This window comes from Achroia grisella, unplaced genomic scaffold (assembly GCF_030625045.1).
Source record: "Achroia grisella isolate CSIRO2021 unplaced genomic scaffold, CSIRO_AGI_Agris_v1 utg516, whole genome shotgun sequence".
In the NCBI taxonomy this organism is placed as follows: Eukaryota; Metazoa; Arthropoda; class Insecta; order Lepidoptera; family Pyralidae; genus Achroia; species Achroia grisella.
In genome coordinates, this window is record NW_026712909.1 from 1,699,154 (window position 1) to 1,716,692 (window position 17,539).

Consider the following 17,539-nt stretch of genomic DNA (forward strand, 5'->3'; position numbering starts at 1 on the left):
TATTATTTTGCTCAGTGGAACGTGAAGAAGCTCCACGAAAATATCTCGCTCACAGCCATTTTAAAATGAATTTCAATCCATTTATAATTTTTCGATGAGCAGATAAAATAATGAAAGTTACAATGCGATGTAAATATTATACAATGGTTTTGATTTATCTAAACGATGAGACCTAAGGCAGGTACGTTTGACTCCTGATTAATATCAAGTAGGCAGATACATTGTGATATATTTAAAACAGAAGCCTACTAATTAGTTTTCTACATCATTCCATAATTTTATTTACTATATATAAAATAAATACTTAAAATCTACTTAGGTAAGATACTGCCTAGTTGTTAGACGGTACGGCAATGATGTCAAAGTATGATAAATATATAAAAAATAATATTTCTAGGTTTGCCACTACACGGCCATGAAGCGCTGTACATATTACCGAAATTATTTACAAGATTATCCTACAGCTTCTGTTTATAGATAATACTATTAATAAAGAGACTGTTCGTAAAAACCTTATGGCAAATTTTCAGATGTCTGAGATCACAATATCGCTTGGCAATATACCCTTAAAAACTAAACTTATACTCGAAGTAGACTAGCAATTTCTATGAGATCAATCGTACTTCCTACCACTTATATGAAGAATTTTTGAAGCCAATACTTTACTACTAATTCAACTGGGATAGATACTCGGCTGATACTAATGTCATTTTGTTGCACTACCGGCACATGAATCCAACTTATTACAAAACATCTTACTTTTTTAATAATATTCGAAATTCATATGTACGTTTATTCAGCACCTAATTAGATTCAACATTCTGTCATACAAATTATTAATAAGACCTGTAGAAAAGCATATACTAATGGTTACTAGTAGAAGTATTTAACATAATATGCTACTCTAGTTAATGCAACTAGGAAGTCTTGAGGTGGTGCGTGTCGTGATCACAGCGGCGGAGTACGGCGAAGTGTGTCATTTGGAAGATATTGGTTGACCTGCTACCTCGTTCCAATGTTCCAGTCATGGTGTAACCCATGTTGAAGTCGGCTTGTGTCACATTTGTTGTTAGGTATAACTATTAGAAAATAATCATATTGCATCTGTTAAGTTATGACATTTATAAATATATTATTTTATATTAATTATAACCAGATCCAAAATCACAGCTATTGCATGGTATTTAGTTTCCTCGTTATTGAATTAGATATAGAATTATATCAGTTCCAAAAAAGAAAGGAATTCAAATAAATGTTGCATTTAAAAACTAACTTCCAACATTTCAGGCAATTTAACTCCATATACTTCAACAAATAAAGGTACTGCTACAAATAAATAAAAATTACATGTTTATGCTTAGTTAATACATAAATGCAAAACGGGGCAGACTAGTCTTATAAGACTAGTTGGAATGGAAAAAAGAACCCACAAACAATTTCATATTTAAGACTGATTGATTACACATATAATGAAATTATTATTATTAGTCTCACCTTAAAATCGGCATCGGTACCAAGGTGTTTGAACGTGCCTACGATGTACACAGCATTTCCACCACTGATCACCATCCGAGCGTGCGTGCTATGCCTGTGATCAATATAATAATTATAAAGTACCTATATAAGTAATATGAGTTGTCTAAGAAGTTTACCCAGGTAAATATACACAGGGATATACTTAAAGGAACTTGGTCAATCAATGATCTATCATAGATTTACCAATTACACAGTCTGAATTGATTTTCTACAGTATTTACAGCTACAGCAATTTTAAGATAGCTTTCTTTTATTAGCTTTCTAAGAACCCTTGTAAATTATTGTCTTGGAAAGGATATAAAATTTCCACCATTTCGGAGATTCTTAGATGTGGGTGTTTGTTTCAAGGTTTACATAATATTTACTTTTTATTTTATACATAATGTGTAATTTACATATTATTATTTAAAATAAGTATAACGATAAACCATAGGATGGATTAAGTAGAATTAGAAACTTTATATAATTGCTGCACCCTACCAATGGCCCTTACCTTCCCACCTGGTATTCTGTGTGCACATTATCTGTTTATTGCACCCCATTAGATAGTGTAGTTCACACAGATCTGTTTTATATATAGAAAAATATAACAAGTTACGTGGTGTTCAGTGCCGTGAGGATTTGTGACGTTCGGTGCATTTGTAGAGTTAGCCGGATAGTCCGCATGCCCGGCACGTCGTCCTCTTAGTAGGGCGCGAATCCAACACGTACCTACCGAAACCCTAACGGTCGATGTAATGGCAGCCGCCCTATAATGGCCCCGAACACCGCGCAACACGCTCTAGGGAACGCCTGAACAAATTAAAAACCTTTATGCGCACTTTCGCACTACTTTCTTCGGTGTTATCACCCGCTATAACGCGTCCTGAAATTTGGAATGAGCACTGAAATTAAATTGGTGTAGGAGTTGCAGGTAACCACCAACAGGGCGTTTAGGAGTAACAATGCTAGATCGTTTTTCTTCTTAATGGTTTGCTAAAGCGTAGTGCGAGATTGCCATGATAGTTTTAAAACTGCCACTGTCGGAATGAGACAATATACGCTTCCCTCAGGGAAGAGATCTCTGGGCTAGTGTTATCATGAAATAGGGGATCATTTGTGGAAAATAGTGAGGCGGGTGGCAATAATCGTTAACGCTAACGGTGCCCGTTTAGCTCCGGTGTCGTAGCATCGACATTTTTCCGCGGCAAAAGTTGTTTTTAATAGTTTTGTTAACATAGGGCAACTTTCATCAACCGACTATTACTGCAAAGCGAGAAGTTTTATGGTTGTCGCATACTTAAGTGACATGGAGACGACAGGGTTATTTAAAGTTTAAGTATAAATATAATAAGATTTTTTAGGTAGTAGATACTTATGTACATTACTATCTTTTTCAGTAAATACCTATACAATACATATTTACCTCTTCATATACAGGTAATTAACGTATCTCGATATCACAACATTGTAATAGTCTTATATTGGATTGTTTTAATATTGTGAGTAATATTCCTAATATCATAATGATCGTGTCGCCAAAATGAGAATACATATACGTAGGTAGGTATGTCTATTTTATTTGTTTTGTTTAATATTAATTGAAGGTCCTTATTGCTGTACGTAGGTGGTGGTTGGTGCCTGTCAGTCGTAGTAGTACTTTTTAGAAATATTTTTTATGCAACAAGAAAAATGTTATCGTTAATTAATACAAATAATTTTTTTTCTAATAAGTAAACAAAATATATTAAAATAAATTAGGCCATATATCAAAAACAGTTTTGTAATAACTAGCATCTTATCCGCATTAAGCCCTTTAGCGTCGGCCATATTTATTTGCGGCACGTTCGCGCCACTTTTCAGTGTTTCGCGGCAAAGCGCTACGATCTCACGATAGTGGCGCCCCCGGGCACTTCCGGCCGTTTGTCAACACCTGAGGATTGCGGGCTCAGCTCACCTGAATATGGTGTTAATTGCGAAAAGCGCCGTAACATAATGTAGAACAGAGATGATAAATATTTCCTTTACGACACCTTGAAACACTGTTTTAACTTTTTATCTATCTGTCTGCTAGTGTTAAATTATTATAGCTATTAAAATAACTCGAATGAAATAGTTATTATTCCGATGCGAGTGAACTCTTGTACTTCACTCCACTCTTTATTTATTAAAAAAATACAAAGCCCATGCACTACAGCCTAAAATTTTCAGCAATGACAGACAACATCTGAACGTAAAGTTATATTCAACCTGAATATGACGACTGACTAAAATCCAAAAATCCACCTCACTGCTTTGATTGAAATCGGGTTCAGATTTTCTATAAATATTATTGGTATATTTTTTTTATACTAGCGTAAGTTGTGTAAGATAGACTCACTTAATAAATACACTTTGAAAAATCTTTCTAAAATTATGCAACTATTACAATTAATTATTAATTTATAAAAACAAATACTATCACAGTATTAACTAGAAAAGGATGTACATGTGTTGTCATTAAAAAAAATTTTTAGGATTTTATCTTATTTTACATACCTGTCTATTGTTGTAACGGTATATATATATATGAACTATTATATAAATATTATATATGAACATAGTCTTCAATATTTTAAAATATCTTCTATGCACACATATACCTAATAATATGTTTTATTTGCATTTGATGACGTAAACTGAATAAATTTAATTTAATTACCTTCTAGTTCCAGCTACCTCGACAACTTTACACCGAGACCGCCGCCACCAACACGGTTGAAGGGTCCAGTATGAGGAAGATGCGCTCCGAGCCCAACCTTCTTCCGGAAACAGTAATACCTATAACGAAAGGCAATTTGTTTTTAAAACGATCATTAAGGTACTTATCTACAGAAAAAAAAAACATTTTCATGACGAATTTCTGTAAAATACATTAAATGATTCAATTGAAAAGTCCTAAAGCATACAATTCGTTCAATTTACAACGATAATATCTTAACAATTGCGGTGAAATTCAAGCCTCTTTATTTTATCAATATTGGTATCTTCAATTTAACAGACGGGGCTTCACGAAACGTTGAGTACGAATTAACTAAATTAGAAAACTTCACAAGACCTTTCGACGGCGGGTTGAAAAATAGCTTTTTGTCTAAAACTAATATTGCAGGCTAGGAACAAAACAGAACGGAGTTGTAACGAAGTTGTTTCAAGCGCCCGCGTTTACAACCGCGGGCGGTGGGAGTTTGTACCGTGCCGACACTCGTTTTCGTTACAAGCCGGTGCACATCCGGTCGGAGCTTCATCGATAACGTAAACGCAAGGTAGTATCGACGTCGAGACTCGTTCGCTAGATTGGCTTCTGGCGGTATTCGGTACGCATTTTCTTCGCCGTCACTTGAGAAACATTTTTTTCGTAAAGAGTTTTCCTGCTTTCGACAATATTGCGCCAGTTTCAAAGCGGCGGAATAGTCGGGGATGAAATCGCTTTCACATTGAGTGAGCACACTAATGATGGAGTTCCGTGGAGGACGGCGGCTACGTCTGGCATGGGGACACGACGCGCTCACTGTCGTCTGTCGGTGGCCTCCGACCTGTTCCGTCCCCAGCACCCGTCCCTGTCGAACTGTGACCCTTTGACGAATGTAACTACGGTTTAATGGATTTAAAAGCATTTCATTGTAGCTCTATTCAAATGGAAATGAAATAATTTTACTGGTTTAGTCCGGTGCACTAAATTTAATGTACCTACCTACCTACCTACCTTACTATGTAATGAGGATACACTTACAGATGATGCCTTATTAATAATGGCACGTTAATGTGGTATTTTTTCTTGTTAAATATTAGGGATAAAGTTATAGTGATTACAATAATCAAACATATTTAATATTTAATATTAATTATTATTATTTCTCTAATTCTCCTAAAAATTTTAAAATAGATATATATAACAATAGCATTTTTATTATATCATAAACCCTGTTGGATACAAGAACCTAAAAGAGAATATTACTGTTTACTCAGAATTTAAAATTCCTTTTAATTATGTGGCATTATATTGAGATTTAAAGCATTTATATTATGAAAAACCTTTGTGAATTACAAAAAACAAATGAGTTATGTATAATTACAAAAATAAAATCTCAATTCTGAACAATTTTTAGAATTACATATAGATGTTTTTTGTTGTATCAGAATTAGATTCAACAAAATTAAATGAAAATTCTAGTATTTTCAATAGAAATACCACCAATAATTACCTCAACTGCCTGTCCACCAAAATAGTTGCATATACTAACTACTAAGCTACTTGGATAGGTAAATTAATTCAGATGTACCTGGTACATAGGTTGCTAGGTGCTACATTAGTATATTGACTATGTGGTGTATGTAGTTAGGAATCGGAAAGTCACGTCTGTTCCCAACGGTACATGCCAAGTCGATGTAGTCCATTTCGAATTTTAGTAGCTTAAACTAACATCGTATATCAGAATTTAATGATGTTACGAGTAGTTTGTCTGGATATACCTATACCGAGGGAACGTCGATATGCAGTAATCGGCTAATAATACTACTTCTTAATACTAATCTATAAAATCATAACTACTGTCAAGTGGTTTGTTAGAAATTCAATGAATTAAGCAGCTATGGATTAATATTGCTAATATCTTAAGTTTATGTAAATATTACTAAACAAATAAGTTAAGGGTGGTTTGTTCGTATATAATTTATCTTTATTAATATTATTACTAGTATAAAACAAAGTGGCCGCCGCTCTCTGTTGACTTATATCTTTTAAATTACAAAGGGATTTTAATGCAGTTTTCAGCAATAGATAGAGTGATTTAAGTGCAAAGTTTATATGTATAATACATGGATGTTATAATAGTTAAGAAGCCGAGAAATTCATAGATTTGTAATGCATCGCTGCGAAGCCGGGATGGGCCGCTGGTAATTATTATTAAATATACTAATTTTATTCGAAGCTATGATTATAAAGTGGGTACATGCAGATAATTGTTAAAGTTTAATGTCATTTAATACTTTATTTTTTAACTGAAATGTATTTTGGAAGATATTACCACGAATGTCGTTGAGGCCAATCTTAGAACTTTACAAGCTGCACAAAGAAGAAATCATTATCTTGGGTCATTCATTTATCATCATTATATTAAACCACTCTGCACTGATTTCATTTTGTTACCACTACACTCGGCACATACGTAATAAAATTTGGCAAACATGAAATGTATGTAATGAATAAATTATTACAGAACTTGAATTTACAATAGAACGAGTAAACATTTGAATTGAATTCTAGTTAAATATTTGAATTGAATTTTATTATATTTATTCGAGTGGTTGTGCCAAAACGTTCGCAAATCACGTCGCATCGATGGATGCACAGACTTCAGTTAAATATAGTCGTGCATTGATGTATTATGTACTGGAAGAAACACTGCCTCGTGCGTGCAAAATGTAAAAGGTAAAATTTGAAAGGTTGTTTCTGATAAAAGTGATTAAAAAATACGTTTTTACATATTGACCACTTTGTAAATATCATAGCTTACTTATTAGTTCGTCTTGTGTGTAACAAGTGAAGCGTCGCGTCGCACCCCTTTAGGTTGGTAGGGCGGCAGCAAATACGGTGAATTCGTTCAAATCAGATGAGATCAGATACCGAATTCATTAGTACAGTCACGTGTATTAATGTATACATATTTGAGTACTGACTCATAGTACCATCATGTAATGTACCTATATGTATATAACCATAATATGATCCATCATAATATGTGGTGACAGGTTTTAAAAGTTATACACGTTATTGCATGCGACTGTACGTAATACCTCAATGCAGTTGACGTCCCGAGCTGTCAATGAGAGCTCTCCAACGCCTACCATTAATATTCAATAGACAGCTCTTGTATCCGCCCTATCAATACCTTTTTTACGAAGCAATCAGTTTATGTAAGAGTGTCATCAAATTAGATTTCGTTCACAGAACCTGTAAAACGACGGTTTGTTAATTGCTTTATAGACAGCATTTGAATTCCATTTTATTTCCATAAAAAATAAAATGTACAACCAATTATAATATAGTTACCACATATACGGTGTTTAATGGATATACACATTATTTTCTGCTATCTTACTACTTGAATTCTATTAAATTGCAAACAGATAACTGGTATGAGTTATTAAATCAAAGAATAACAAATAATAGGCATAGCATAAAATAAATCTTAAATATTCATAGGTATTTAAGAGAAGACAACTTCTATTAAATACATATGAATACGTAAAGCAATTTCCAAGTACAAGACATTTACAGTTACTAACTGTTATTTTACTAAAATTAATTTTTTCTTTGTAATGTAGACTTGGAATTATAAGTGAAATTAGGTATTTCATATTCCCGGACTTTATAATTATTTTTTATTTATTATATCAATTATTTGGTAGTTTATGAACAGTGAGTGAAGTCCAAATATTCAATGAAATGAAAATAATATTGTTTAATTAAACCACAGATAAGATATGATTGAACCAAAACAAAAAGAAATCCCCAGTAGGTATATTGAATTAAATTTTTTGTATTCCATATTTTCGTTTCTAGTTTGAACCAATGTAGATTACGTTGAGTCGAGTCGATAGTCACGTCCTGGCACTCGACGATACTTGACAGTTCGCTCGTGCCCGTTGCTAGCATTTAGCAGAGCCGCCTTAGGTACATTTTACATAGAAGTAGCGGTACTGGAAATGTAGCATCGAAATCACCGAAATTTAGATATTTAAACAATTCCGTGTTTTATACCTATTCTAATACAGAAAAAAGCTAACCATGCTTATTGCGATTTCTATTAACCAATTACGTATCAATTGCCGAACAAATTTTAATTTCCAATATAACAGGATATTATATATATATATATATCACAAAAAGTACTAAACATTTTTAATAAATAGAGATAGAAAATACTGAAATAGTCAATTTGGGATTGCCTAAATATAATTCTTAAAAACCTACCACTTTCTCATGTCAGTTGTAAATTTATTGCGACCGGTAGTCATTATATTTTATTCAAAGTGTAGTAAAGTGACATGCTATGTATCTGTTCTCGACAGTATATAAGTTAAGGTAATTCCAGCGCTGTAGCGCTACGATTCGCTGTAATTGGATTTAGTCTCGACTATGAGTATGACGTGAGGGTTACCGCTATAAAGGATTTGACTAATATTGTGATTTTAAGAGTAAGTTGTTAATAATAGTTATACTAGTGGTAACTATAGTAGTATTTGTTAAAGTATGAAACGATTATTTTGCAGATGAGATGAAAAAGGTAAAAGCTAAAGCTTTCGTTTTTCATCTCTACACTATACTTTATCTTTTCATCTCTATACTATATCTTTTATATCTCTATAAACAAATGGAATTAAGATACCGATAAAAAAATATTTTTCAAAAAAATATTTAATCGGTTTTATCGGTACCGATTAAAAGATTTTTTTCCAAAAAATCAATTATGACACTGCATTCACAGTTTTTTTTTTAAACAAATACCAATTAAGCTAGATTTGGAACCAAATTACACGTTTTTTTTATTTTAATCAATAGGGTTAACGCTAAATCTTTACAGTTTAAAGATGTTTTGTAGATAGATACAAAACATCTTTTCAAACGTTCGTGACATTTTGTGATTAGTTATGATATATTTAATTTTACATATAAACGTCTAGGTATTATATTATTACTAAGGTTATACCTTTCCAGTGTAGGCTAATAAAATTAAGTAAATTTGTCATTCCACAAAGACACTTATTATTATCGACGACTACGATTTTATCAAAACTCTTAGAAATATTAGTACTATACAGATGTATTTTATGTAGGTACAGTTTAAAAGTCTTTGGTGGCCGACACAAACTTTGTGTCTAGTTTTCTAAAAGTTCTCCGGCGATGGTAAACATCGTTAATTAATTTGTAGTACAGCCACAGGGTGACATATAGTGTATTATGTGGTACAGGCAAGCTAAAATAATATACACACAACAGTGTTATACTTTAAAATATTTAATTGTGACAAGTAATTTCATAGTCTGCCAATGCCTTATTTACTGAAATTTTCTGTTTCAAATAAATAAAACAATAACGACGACAAAAATAAGACAATAATGACGCCAAATGTTATAGTTATATTATTTAGTTATACATATAATATTTATGTATGTGGTTAGGTGTGTGTATGTACTATTATAACTACATATAACATTACTCGGTGACATCGTCAGTGATAAGGGACGAGAGGTTGTCCGAATATTATCACTACTTTTCTATTACCGATCTGTTTGTTCGATTAAAGAGGTTTGGTTAGGCCATGTGCTTGTATAAAATTGATTTATGTATATATACTTCGGTAGCTAAGGACCGTTTGCCAGAAATGTACGGGTTCATATTCATATTGTTTAAGTATTTATAATAACCGCATTAAATAATTATAAAAATACCATTTTATAATATGGTATATATATTTTATATGAGTAATAATAATATAATGGATATAATAATAGATAAATAACAATTAATAGTCTGTTAAATAATTATAAAAATATACATTTTATAATATTGATTATATCTATTGGTCTAGTATTTAAAATTTTGAATTATATTTGGGCAAGTATTCATCCGATTCATGTCGCACTGGGTTTATGTCAGAATTTAATTAACTGGCACGGCAGTTAGCTCGAATGTGGCACTATGTATCCTACGCAAATGCTTTTCAATATACAGAGCATGTCAAATTTGTATCATAATAAAATTTTGTGAAGTACGTGAGTTGTATTAGTGACATTTGGGGACAAAATAAAAAATACATAACAAAGAAGATTAAACCCTATATTTATGTTAATAATACGTATATTACTAGGTATTTCTTGTAGTCGTCCCTTATCACAAGAAGTATTAATAAACTTATTAGTAGAAACGAGTTTAGTCTTTGTTCTTACCAAAACTTTCCGATTGTGTTGATAATTGTGAGTTTAATGTTTCTAAGATAAATTATAAGGCCGTTGTTGTTGATGAACATGTCGTGATATAATTGCCTTTATCTTATCGAATGAACCGCCAGGAACATCGAGGAAAATTCCTTTCCCAACTCAGCTCTATAATTTTAAATAGACAAGACAATAGAAATAAATTTATAACTAATAAAGAATAAATAAAATACACTTTATTTAAAAAAATAGATACATTGAAAATATCAGTCAAACAGCTACTTTTTGTCGGCTGTGTTAAGAATGGTATATTTGAATAGACTGTATAATATTTTTATTCAATCCAAGTTGAGATATTTCGTACATTATTATTTTCACAAATGTGAAAACTGTAAATTTTAGTCCACAAAGGCTGGTGTGAAAATTGCCTGCGGTGTTTGAGTACGGCGACCGCCTAAACTGCTGTATCTACCTACTACCAATTTGCAGTTTGATGACGCGACAAAGGGTGTTGTTGCAGTACACGCGTCGCCCCATTATTAGATTGTCCACTCGTAATTTTTATAAAGAACTTCGCATTTGTTTATTTTGAGCTCGTGTTAAATCACAATTTCATTTTAGTACATTTTGAAATAATTATTACAGAAAGAACGAGAAAATACGTATTATAAAAAGAGAAGAAAGAGGAAAACCGAGTGACTAATCAATGATCTAATGTACAGGCTGGCCTCTTATATGATATAATTTGCCGATATAGCTCGGCGGAATATTTGGATAGAACCGTTGGTTGGAATCTATTCAGATGGACAAGTTAACTTTTTAAAATTCCAATAGAATCCAGATCCTACACAAAAATATTACAACAGGACTGCTAAAAAGTTATGTAATAAACAAGCATCTCGACAAAACCTATTTTATGCCTATGCATCAATATTCAAAAACAAATTGAATTTATTTACACGATTGTCAATATAATCTATCTATCTTGATCTCTTTATTTCAATTAGATTATCAACTGCTATGTCAGATCTTTCATATTTCAAATATTGACCTTTACATAGGAACAGGAATGAAAAGTTCGCAATAAATATTTCACATAATTGATATAGTTTTAACCACAGTAAGCAGGTCTTATAAAATATTTATAGATATTATTTTATAAAAATGGCAAGAGAAAATAGCTACAACAAGTAGCGCAAACACAATCACCATCTAAATAAGTATTTATATACAATTCGTTTTATTTACTATCGCGTGCGATAGTACAATTTTATTTTAAGGGAGCCAAGCGGAAATTTCCCATTACTCGAACAGAAGCATCTTATTTCACTTTATCTTGCCCACAACACACAAGGAAATTAAAACCCTCTAGACATTGGCTGCGCAGACAATTGAGTTATCAACAATAGATTTTGACAATAAATCAATTTTATACAACCAAGAGTTTTAACGACGGTACAAAGGAAACAAGTTGATAGAAATCAACGTAGTCGTATTAGTTGGCTGAATCAGAGGAAATATAAAAGTTATTTTGCTAGAATTGAGAATATGGTATCAATTGCTGTTTGATTGGATGTTTTCAGACAGCGTTACCATGGCTACGGGGTTGACAACACCGCTGTTTGTGTAGGCACGTCCAGACGAAGGGGTGAAACGTCTTATCAGATAATTGACTGCAACATGAAAGGAATCACATGAAATACTTGTTCGTGTACTGAATGTAATAAACACGTGTTAGTGTTTCTAGTAGGTACCGTGTTAGTACGTAACTCTTTTTTGTATTAAACTGATGTTTTGAGAACGAGAGGGATGATGACGGAATTTTATTGTTATAATTGTATCTGCTATGTAATGATTTATGTAATGTTCTGGTTATTATACTATCGCATAATATATACATTTTAATACCGCCAAAAGCGTGGTGGAGAATGTATTGTATATGGAAAATATACGTCTCTGTTATTATTTCCTATTACAATAAGTCAGAAAAAATATTCTTGGCAATAGTAAGCCTTATTTTAAGAAAACTTGGCTTAGTTTTATGTATAGTGAATTCATAGATCACATATTTTATTATAGGTTTATGACAATATTTGGGACATGGCAGATTTTATTGTGCTCTTGTGGTTTGATTTAGGATTTATACAGGGTACACAATTCAAATACAGTATTAAATAAATAACAATAACGTTTACGGATTAAGTAATAATTTAGAATGACTAACTAACATGAAGATACTTCTGTTAACATTTTGTATAGTTTAATTAATTAATAAAATGACTATCATATGTACTTACATCCACTTCTAAATTCATTGAATAAATGCTATAAATATTACAATCGGTTGTCTTTTTTAATATTTAGCTTTCAAACCTTAGTAGTTTTTAATTTATATTGGAACTAGATACCTTTAAAATAAAACTCATTAGTAATGATACTGTGTTGTCTTTATTCTCATTGCTGATGATGAAATTTTTTGTGTTTAAATATAAGTTTAAAAAGTTACAAACTACTACCAGATTATGTAGATTACTCTAGTAGTAATCTACTTCATTTCGATATTTATAGCTATCCTATTTCAAATACATATCGATTTACTATAATTTTCTAATATATATTTCAGTACCAATATATGTGTATATTATGCAAACTAAATATCATATCAAATAGGCAGGAAGTATCGGCATATCAGAAAATTTATAATGACAGTACAAAGCTATGTTAAACAAGAGAGTTCTGAAACTAATATCGGTTCATCATGCATGCATAAACTTGGTAATCGCAATCGCAAGCGTGGCGAGGGGCAAACTCGTGCTTCAATGCTAGTTTTGTACACAAAGACAACCAGTCAACCTTTATTACTATATTTGATACAAGTAATAGGAATGCAAATTTCTATTGCCATGGGACTCGCAAGACGATCCCAGTCGGCTGTCGTGTATAACTCTGTGATGATAACGTTTTATGTTGTCACATGTTTGTTTCATGAAGGATTCATTATAATATTGGTGTGAGCGTTGTCAGCGTTAATAGCTTCCTATCCCGTCATACAGATCCCAAATGCCGTGAAGTTGAACTTACAGGGAGAATTTTGCATAATTGTGTAATGAGAACTGTAATAGAGCTGAAAAGTTAGTTATTAAATATTCAAATGCATTCTCAAATACGTTCAATTCGAAAACAATAAACTATATGTATATATATGAATAATATTTTAAAAAATACTACAAAAATTTATATGTAGTTACAATGTTCCCTTTATATTATCAATAAAATAGGGTTTATTAATTCCTTTATGCTATTCGCTCTATGCTCTATGTACTCGTGATGCAATCTATCTGTATGTTAAGTTTCGTTAGAATCTGTTAAGGCGTTTAATTGCTGGAATGCACTCATTTAAAATATTTGAGAAATATGTGTTCTTGTCATACGAAACAAGAAATTCGACATTTAAAACTAACCTTATAATTCTGTACATATATTTGCTATTTGATGATAACAAAAGTATTAATAAATATGATCTTAATGAACATTTGTATCACAACAAATTCCAATCACGTCAAACCCATAACACAGGAATTTAAAAAATATTCTCACATAAAGCGTGCTACTGTATTTTTGCTTTTGTATTTTCACATATTTTTTATTGGCCTCGGGCTGCTACCCATCAGCTGTCGGATTAACGGCGAAAAGCAGTTCGTTATCATGGCATAACTGTTTCAACTTTCAACGGTTGGTGTAATACAGCTACCCTGGGGTGTGAGGGTGCCACAGGCGTACTTCAACACGAGATACTAATGCACAAAGGCGATATATAACCGTGTTTCATTGATGGAACAAAGGCAATGAATCATACATTACCTTTGTAATATTAGTTAGCGTTAGCGTAAATAAACTTTTAATAAAAGTGTTTTAAACTTTACAATTGCTATCACAAGTAAGGAAAACCTTCTCTGTGTATTAATTAAAACGAAAAATTATATTTTTTACTCTAAATACTGTCAAACAAAATTGTAATGTAAAATATTAAATATGAAGTAATGTATAAGTTTAAAACAGATAATGTAGACTGTTTACATACTCTGTATTAAATATATCTTGAACAATTGGAATTCTTTGTTCCAAGTTGTATGTAAATCTTGCTGTTGTATGTAAATTGTAGGTAATTTGTTTCATTCGCAATTTTCCTCACACTTCAGCGCTGTCAAATAGAAGACATCAAATGTCAATTTGCGTGACAGTCATAGTCTACCGAAATACAAAAAGCTACGGTTAAATGGAGCTTAAAAGTCCTTGTAGTCTATTTCTTATTTGCATTTCTTCCCTAAAATTAAGTTAATTCCTACTAAAAATGTTCATATTTATAAAGTCGTATAGATAAAATACTAAAGTAATTTTGATAGAGAATGCATATTTTATAACCTTGTATTGAATTTGTATTACTATGGAAGATTGCTAGTAACCTATTATAAATATTATTTCCAATTTGAGCCAGTCATTATTTTAAATAGACTGAAATAATGAACCTCTTAATAAAGATTGTGTATTATATTATATATTTAAATATACATACGGAATAATAGTCTTCGCCCTGATTAAATTTGTTATGTGTTATGGTAATTTTGTACTGTATGTATTATAATTTATAATACACACAGTTATATTTAAAAATATAATGAATTTAAAATATTTATAATAATGAAACTTTAACAAGCAAATTTATCTGAAGGGGGATATTATTGAATGCATAAGCTGTAGTGTATCGGGGTGGATTTAATAGCTGAGCATAATTCAATTGTTCCGGACTGCCGGCCTGTGAAACTGCGTTCCTTTTGCCTCGTGGATCGCGCTCGCTGTTTCTATCTGTTCGTATGTGCTTTTTTATTTGTGTATAGCCGGATAAACCCATCCATAAATAGATGGACGGGTTTGAATATTCATAATAACAGCGCCTGTATATTCTTATGGTATGCATTTCTGATGGCTTTATGGAATACAGTCTGATTTTTATGAAATAACAAAGAGCCCATTGTTTCTTAAAATTTTGCAAGATATATTGCGCCGTATACAAGTAGTAAAGAAATAGACATATAGTTTTGGTTTAAAATTGGAATATAAATTTTGAGTAGGTACAGAATCTAAAACTACAACATATTTGTATTTTACACTAAATGTACTTAATACAGATTTTAGTAATTTACTATTACGGGTTATTATTCTCAATCAATATGATTCCATATCTTCAATATCTAATTGAATCAATGATAATACTTTTGCGGGATATCTAGTACTATTTGATTCTTTGAGATGACCCATTATTTCATTAAGTTTTACAGAAATAATAAAACTAGCATGTCGTAGTTCGGTAACAGTAACGTGCAATACACAATTTAGCACCTTTTTTTTATAGGTAAACATAACGGGAAACTAGGGTCTTGGACCATAGAATCAGCAATACGTAGACTTCAAATTCATTAATCTTAACGTAAACCATTACATGTACCTAATAATAAAGTGGCAGTTAGATCTTATTGTATTGATGCACAAATAAACTATAACAAATAAAAATGGTGATTTCAAATCTCATTCGTGTAAGCTATACACGTAGATACAATATCATTATGACAGTCATCAAAACAAAATTGGAAATGAATGAGCGCCATGCGGGGTTCATATTACCAATATTGGATACGACGTCTGCTATGAGGGAATGAAACAAATATACGCTCATTTCGTAATATTACCAAGTAATGTCTCGCGAAACGAAATAGGTTTATTGAGATTCGAAGATGAAATTGCCGAGATAAATGATTGCCAAATTTCAGCGGCCCACTTGCCATTTAATTTTGTAGATACTTTACTAATTTTGCATATATTTTATAGAAATTTAGTGGTCCGTTTTGAGTTTGTTACGCATAATGTGTATATATATATATATATATGTATATACACATTATAATAATTAATAACACTAGTTATAATTTTATATGACTTCAGCTCAATGTTGGAATCATATAAAATTATAACTACTATTTAGGAAATTTGCAAAAAACTATCTAACAGATAGACATTGTTATCTACGTGGAGTATGTACGTATGTAAATAAATAAACAGTCAGACAAGAACAGACTCTGGTTTATATTATTCAGAAGTATTGATAATTATACGATATCTTGTATATATGTATATGTAACAAGCAAATAATAAGTGTGTTATCATGTTTATTAAATATCACGTTTTTTTCTTAATTCTTAAATAATAAAGTAATTTCAAGAATGTCACACGTCTCTGTCTGTGATGACGTTTTAGTTTCGGTGGTAAAGGTTAGATAACAATATCATTGGATCACTGAAACTTACAATATCGCTGTCTTTCGACTTCTAAAGAGGGTCAAATACATTTGCAGCGTCAGCGAACAATCACTCTCGTTAAATCCCCGCAGAGCGCCAATTACTGGACGGTATTGGTTTGATTGTACGAAAAATAACTACTGGCGAAGCGAGATTAAGTAAAGAAACTATATTATAAATTTGTATTATAAAAATATGTGATAACACTAGATATTTTGGAATCAAAGGTGAATAAAAAAGTGAGTACTGTTCACAGTTTTTAAGATTTTTATATTTTTTTGTTATATAGTTCTACTTTATTGCCTTTCTTGCCCTACAAACGTCTATATAGTTTTTCAATGTAATTATTGAGTATTCAGTCTTCTCCATTTTTTTCCTTTCAAATTCATATTATATCGTGCATAATAGGTATTTATTGATTTTTCCAATTTAATATACTATTATTCAGTTAAAAAATAATTTGAATGAATATTCTGAAATTTCATTATACATAGACAATAAACACAACATTTTTACAAAAAAATTGATTTACGGACCAACTGTTGAATATTTTAAGGCAACCTGCTTTCTACATACGCGTGGGGATAGTACCTAGTATATACATACTAGCATAATGTATTTCATGAAAATAGTGATAAAAATAGGTCGAATCTATATTCTCATCTAGGTTACAATTATACGGGGCTAATTACCAGTTA

At 31.5% G+C, this 17,539-nt stretch overlaps 1 protein-coding gene across 1 annotated transcript in view; it reads right to left on the reverse strand.

The window, feature by feature from the left end:
• Window positions 1–294: 294 nt before the first annotated feature.
• The window catches only part of LOC131847128 (uncharacterized), a 39,913-nt gene continuing 22,668 nt past the window's right edge, over window positions 295–17,539 (reverse strand). The window contains exons 3-5 of the mRNA XM_059196594.1: window positions 4,217–4,335; window positions 1,495–1,588; window positions 295–1,079 (exon numbers count right to left, since the gene is read on the reverse strand). Of these exons, the coding sequence (XP_059052577.1) occupies window positions 918–1,079; window positions 1,495–1,588; window positions 4,217–4,335 (375 nt within the window). The 3' untranslated portion in view covers window positions 295–917. The remainder of the gene's footprint in view (window positions 1,080–1,494; window positions 1,589–4,216; window positions 4,336–17,539) is intronic.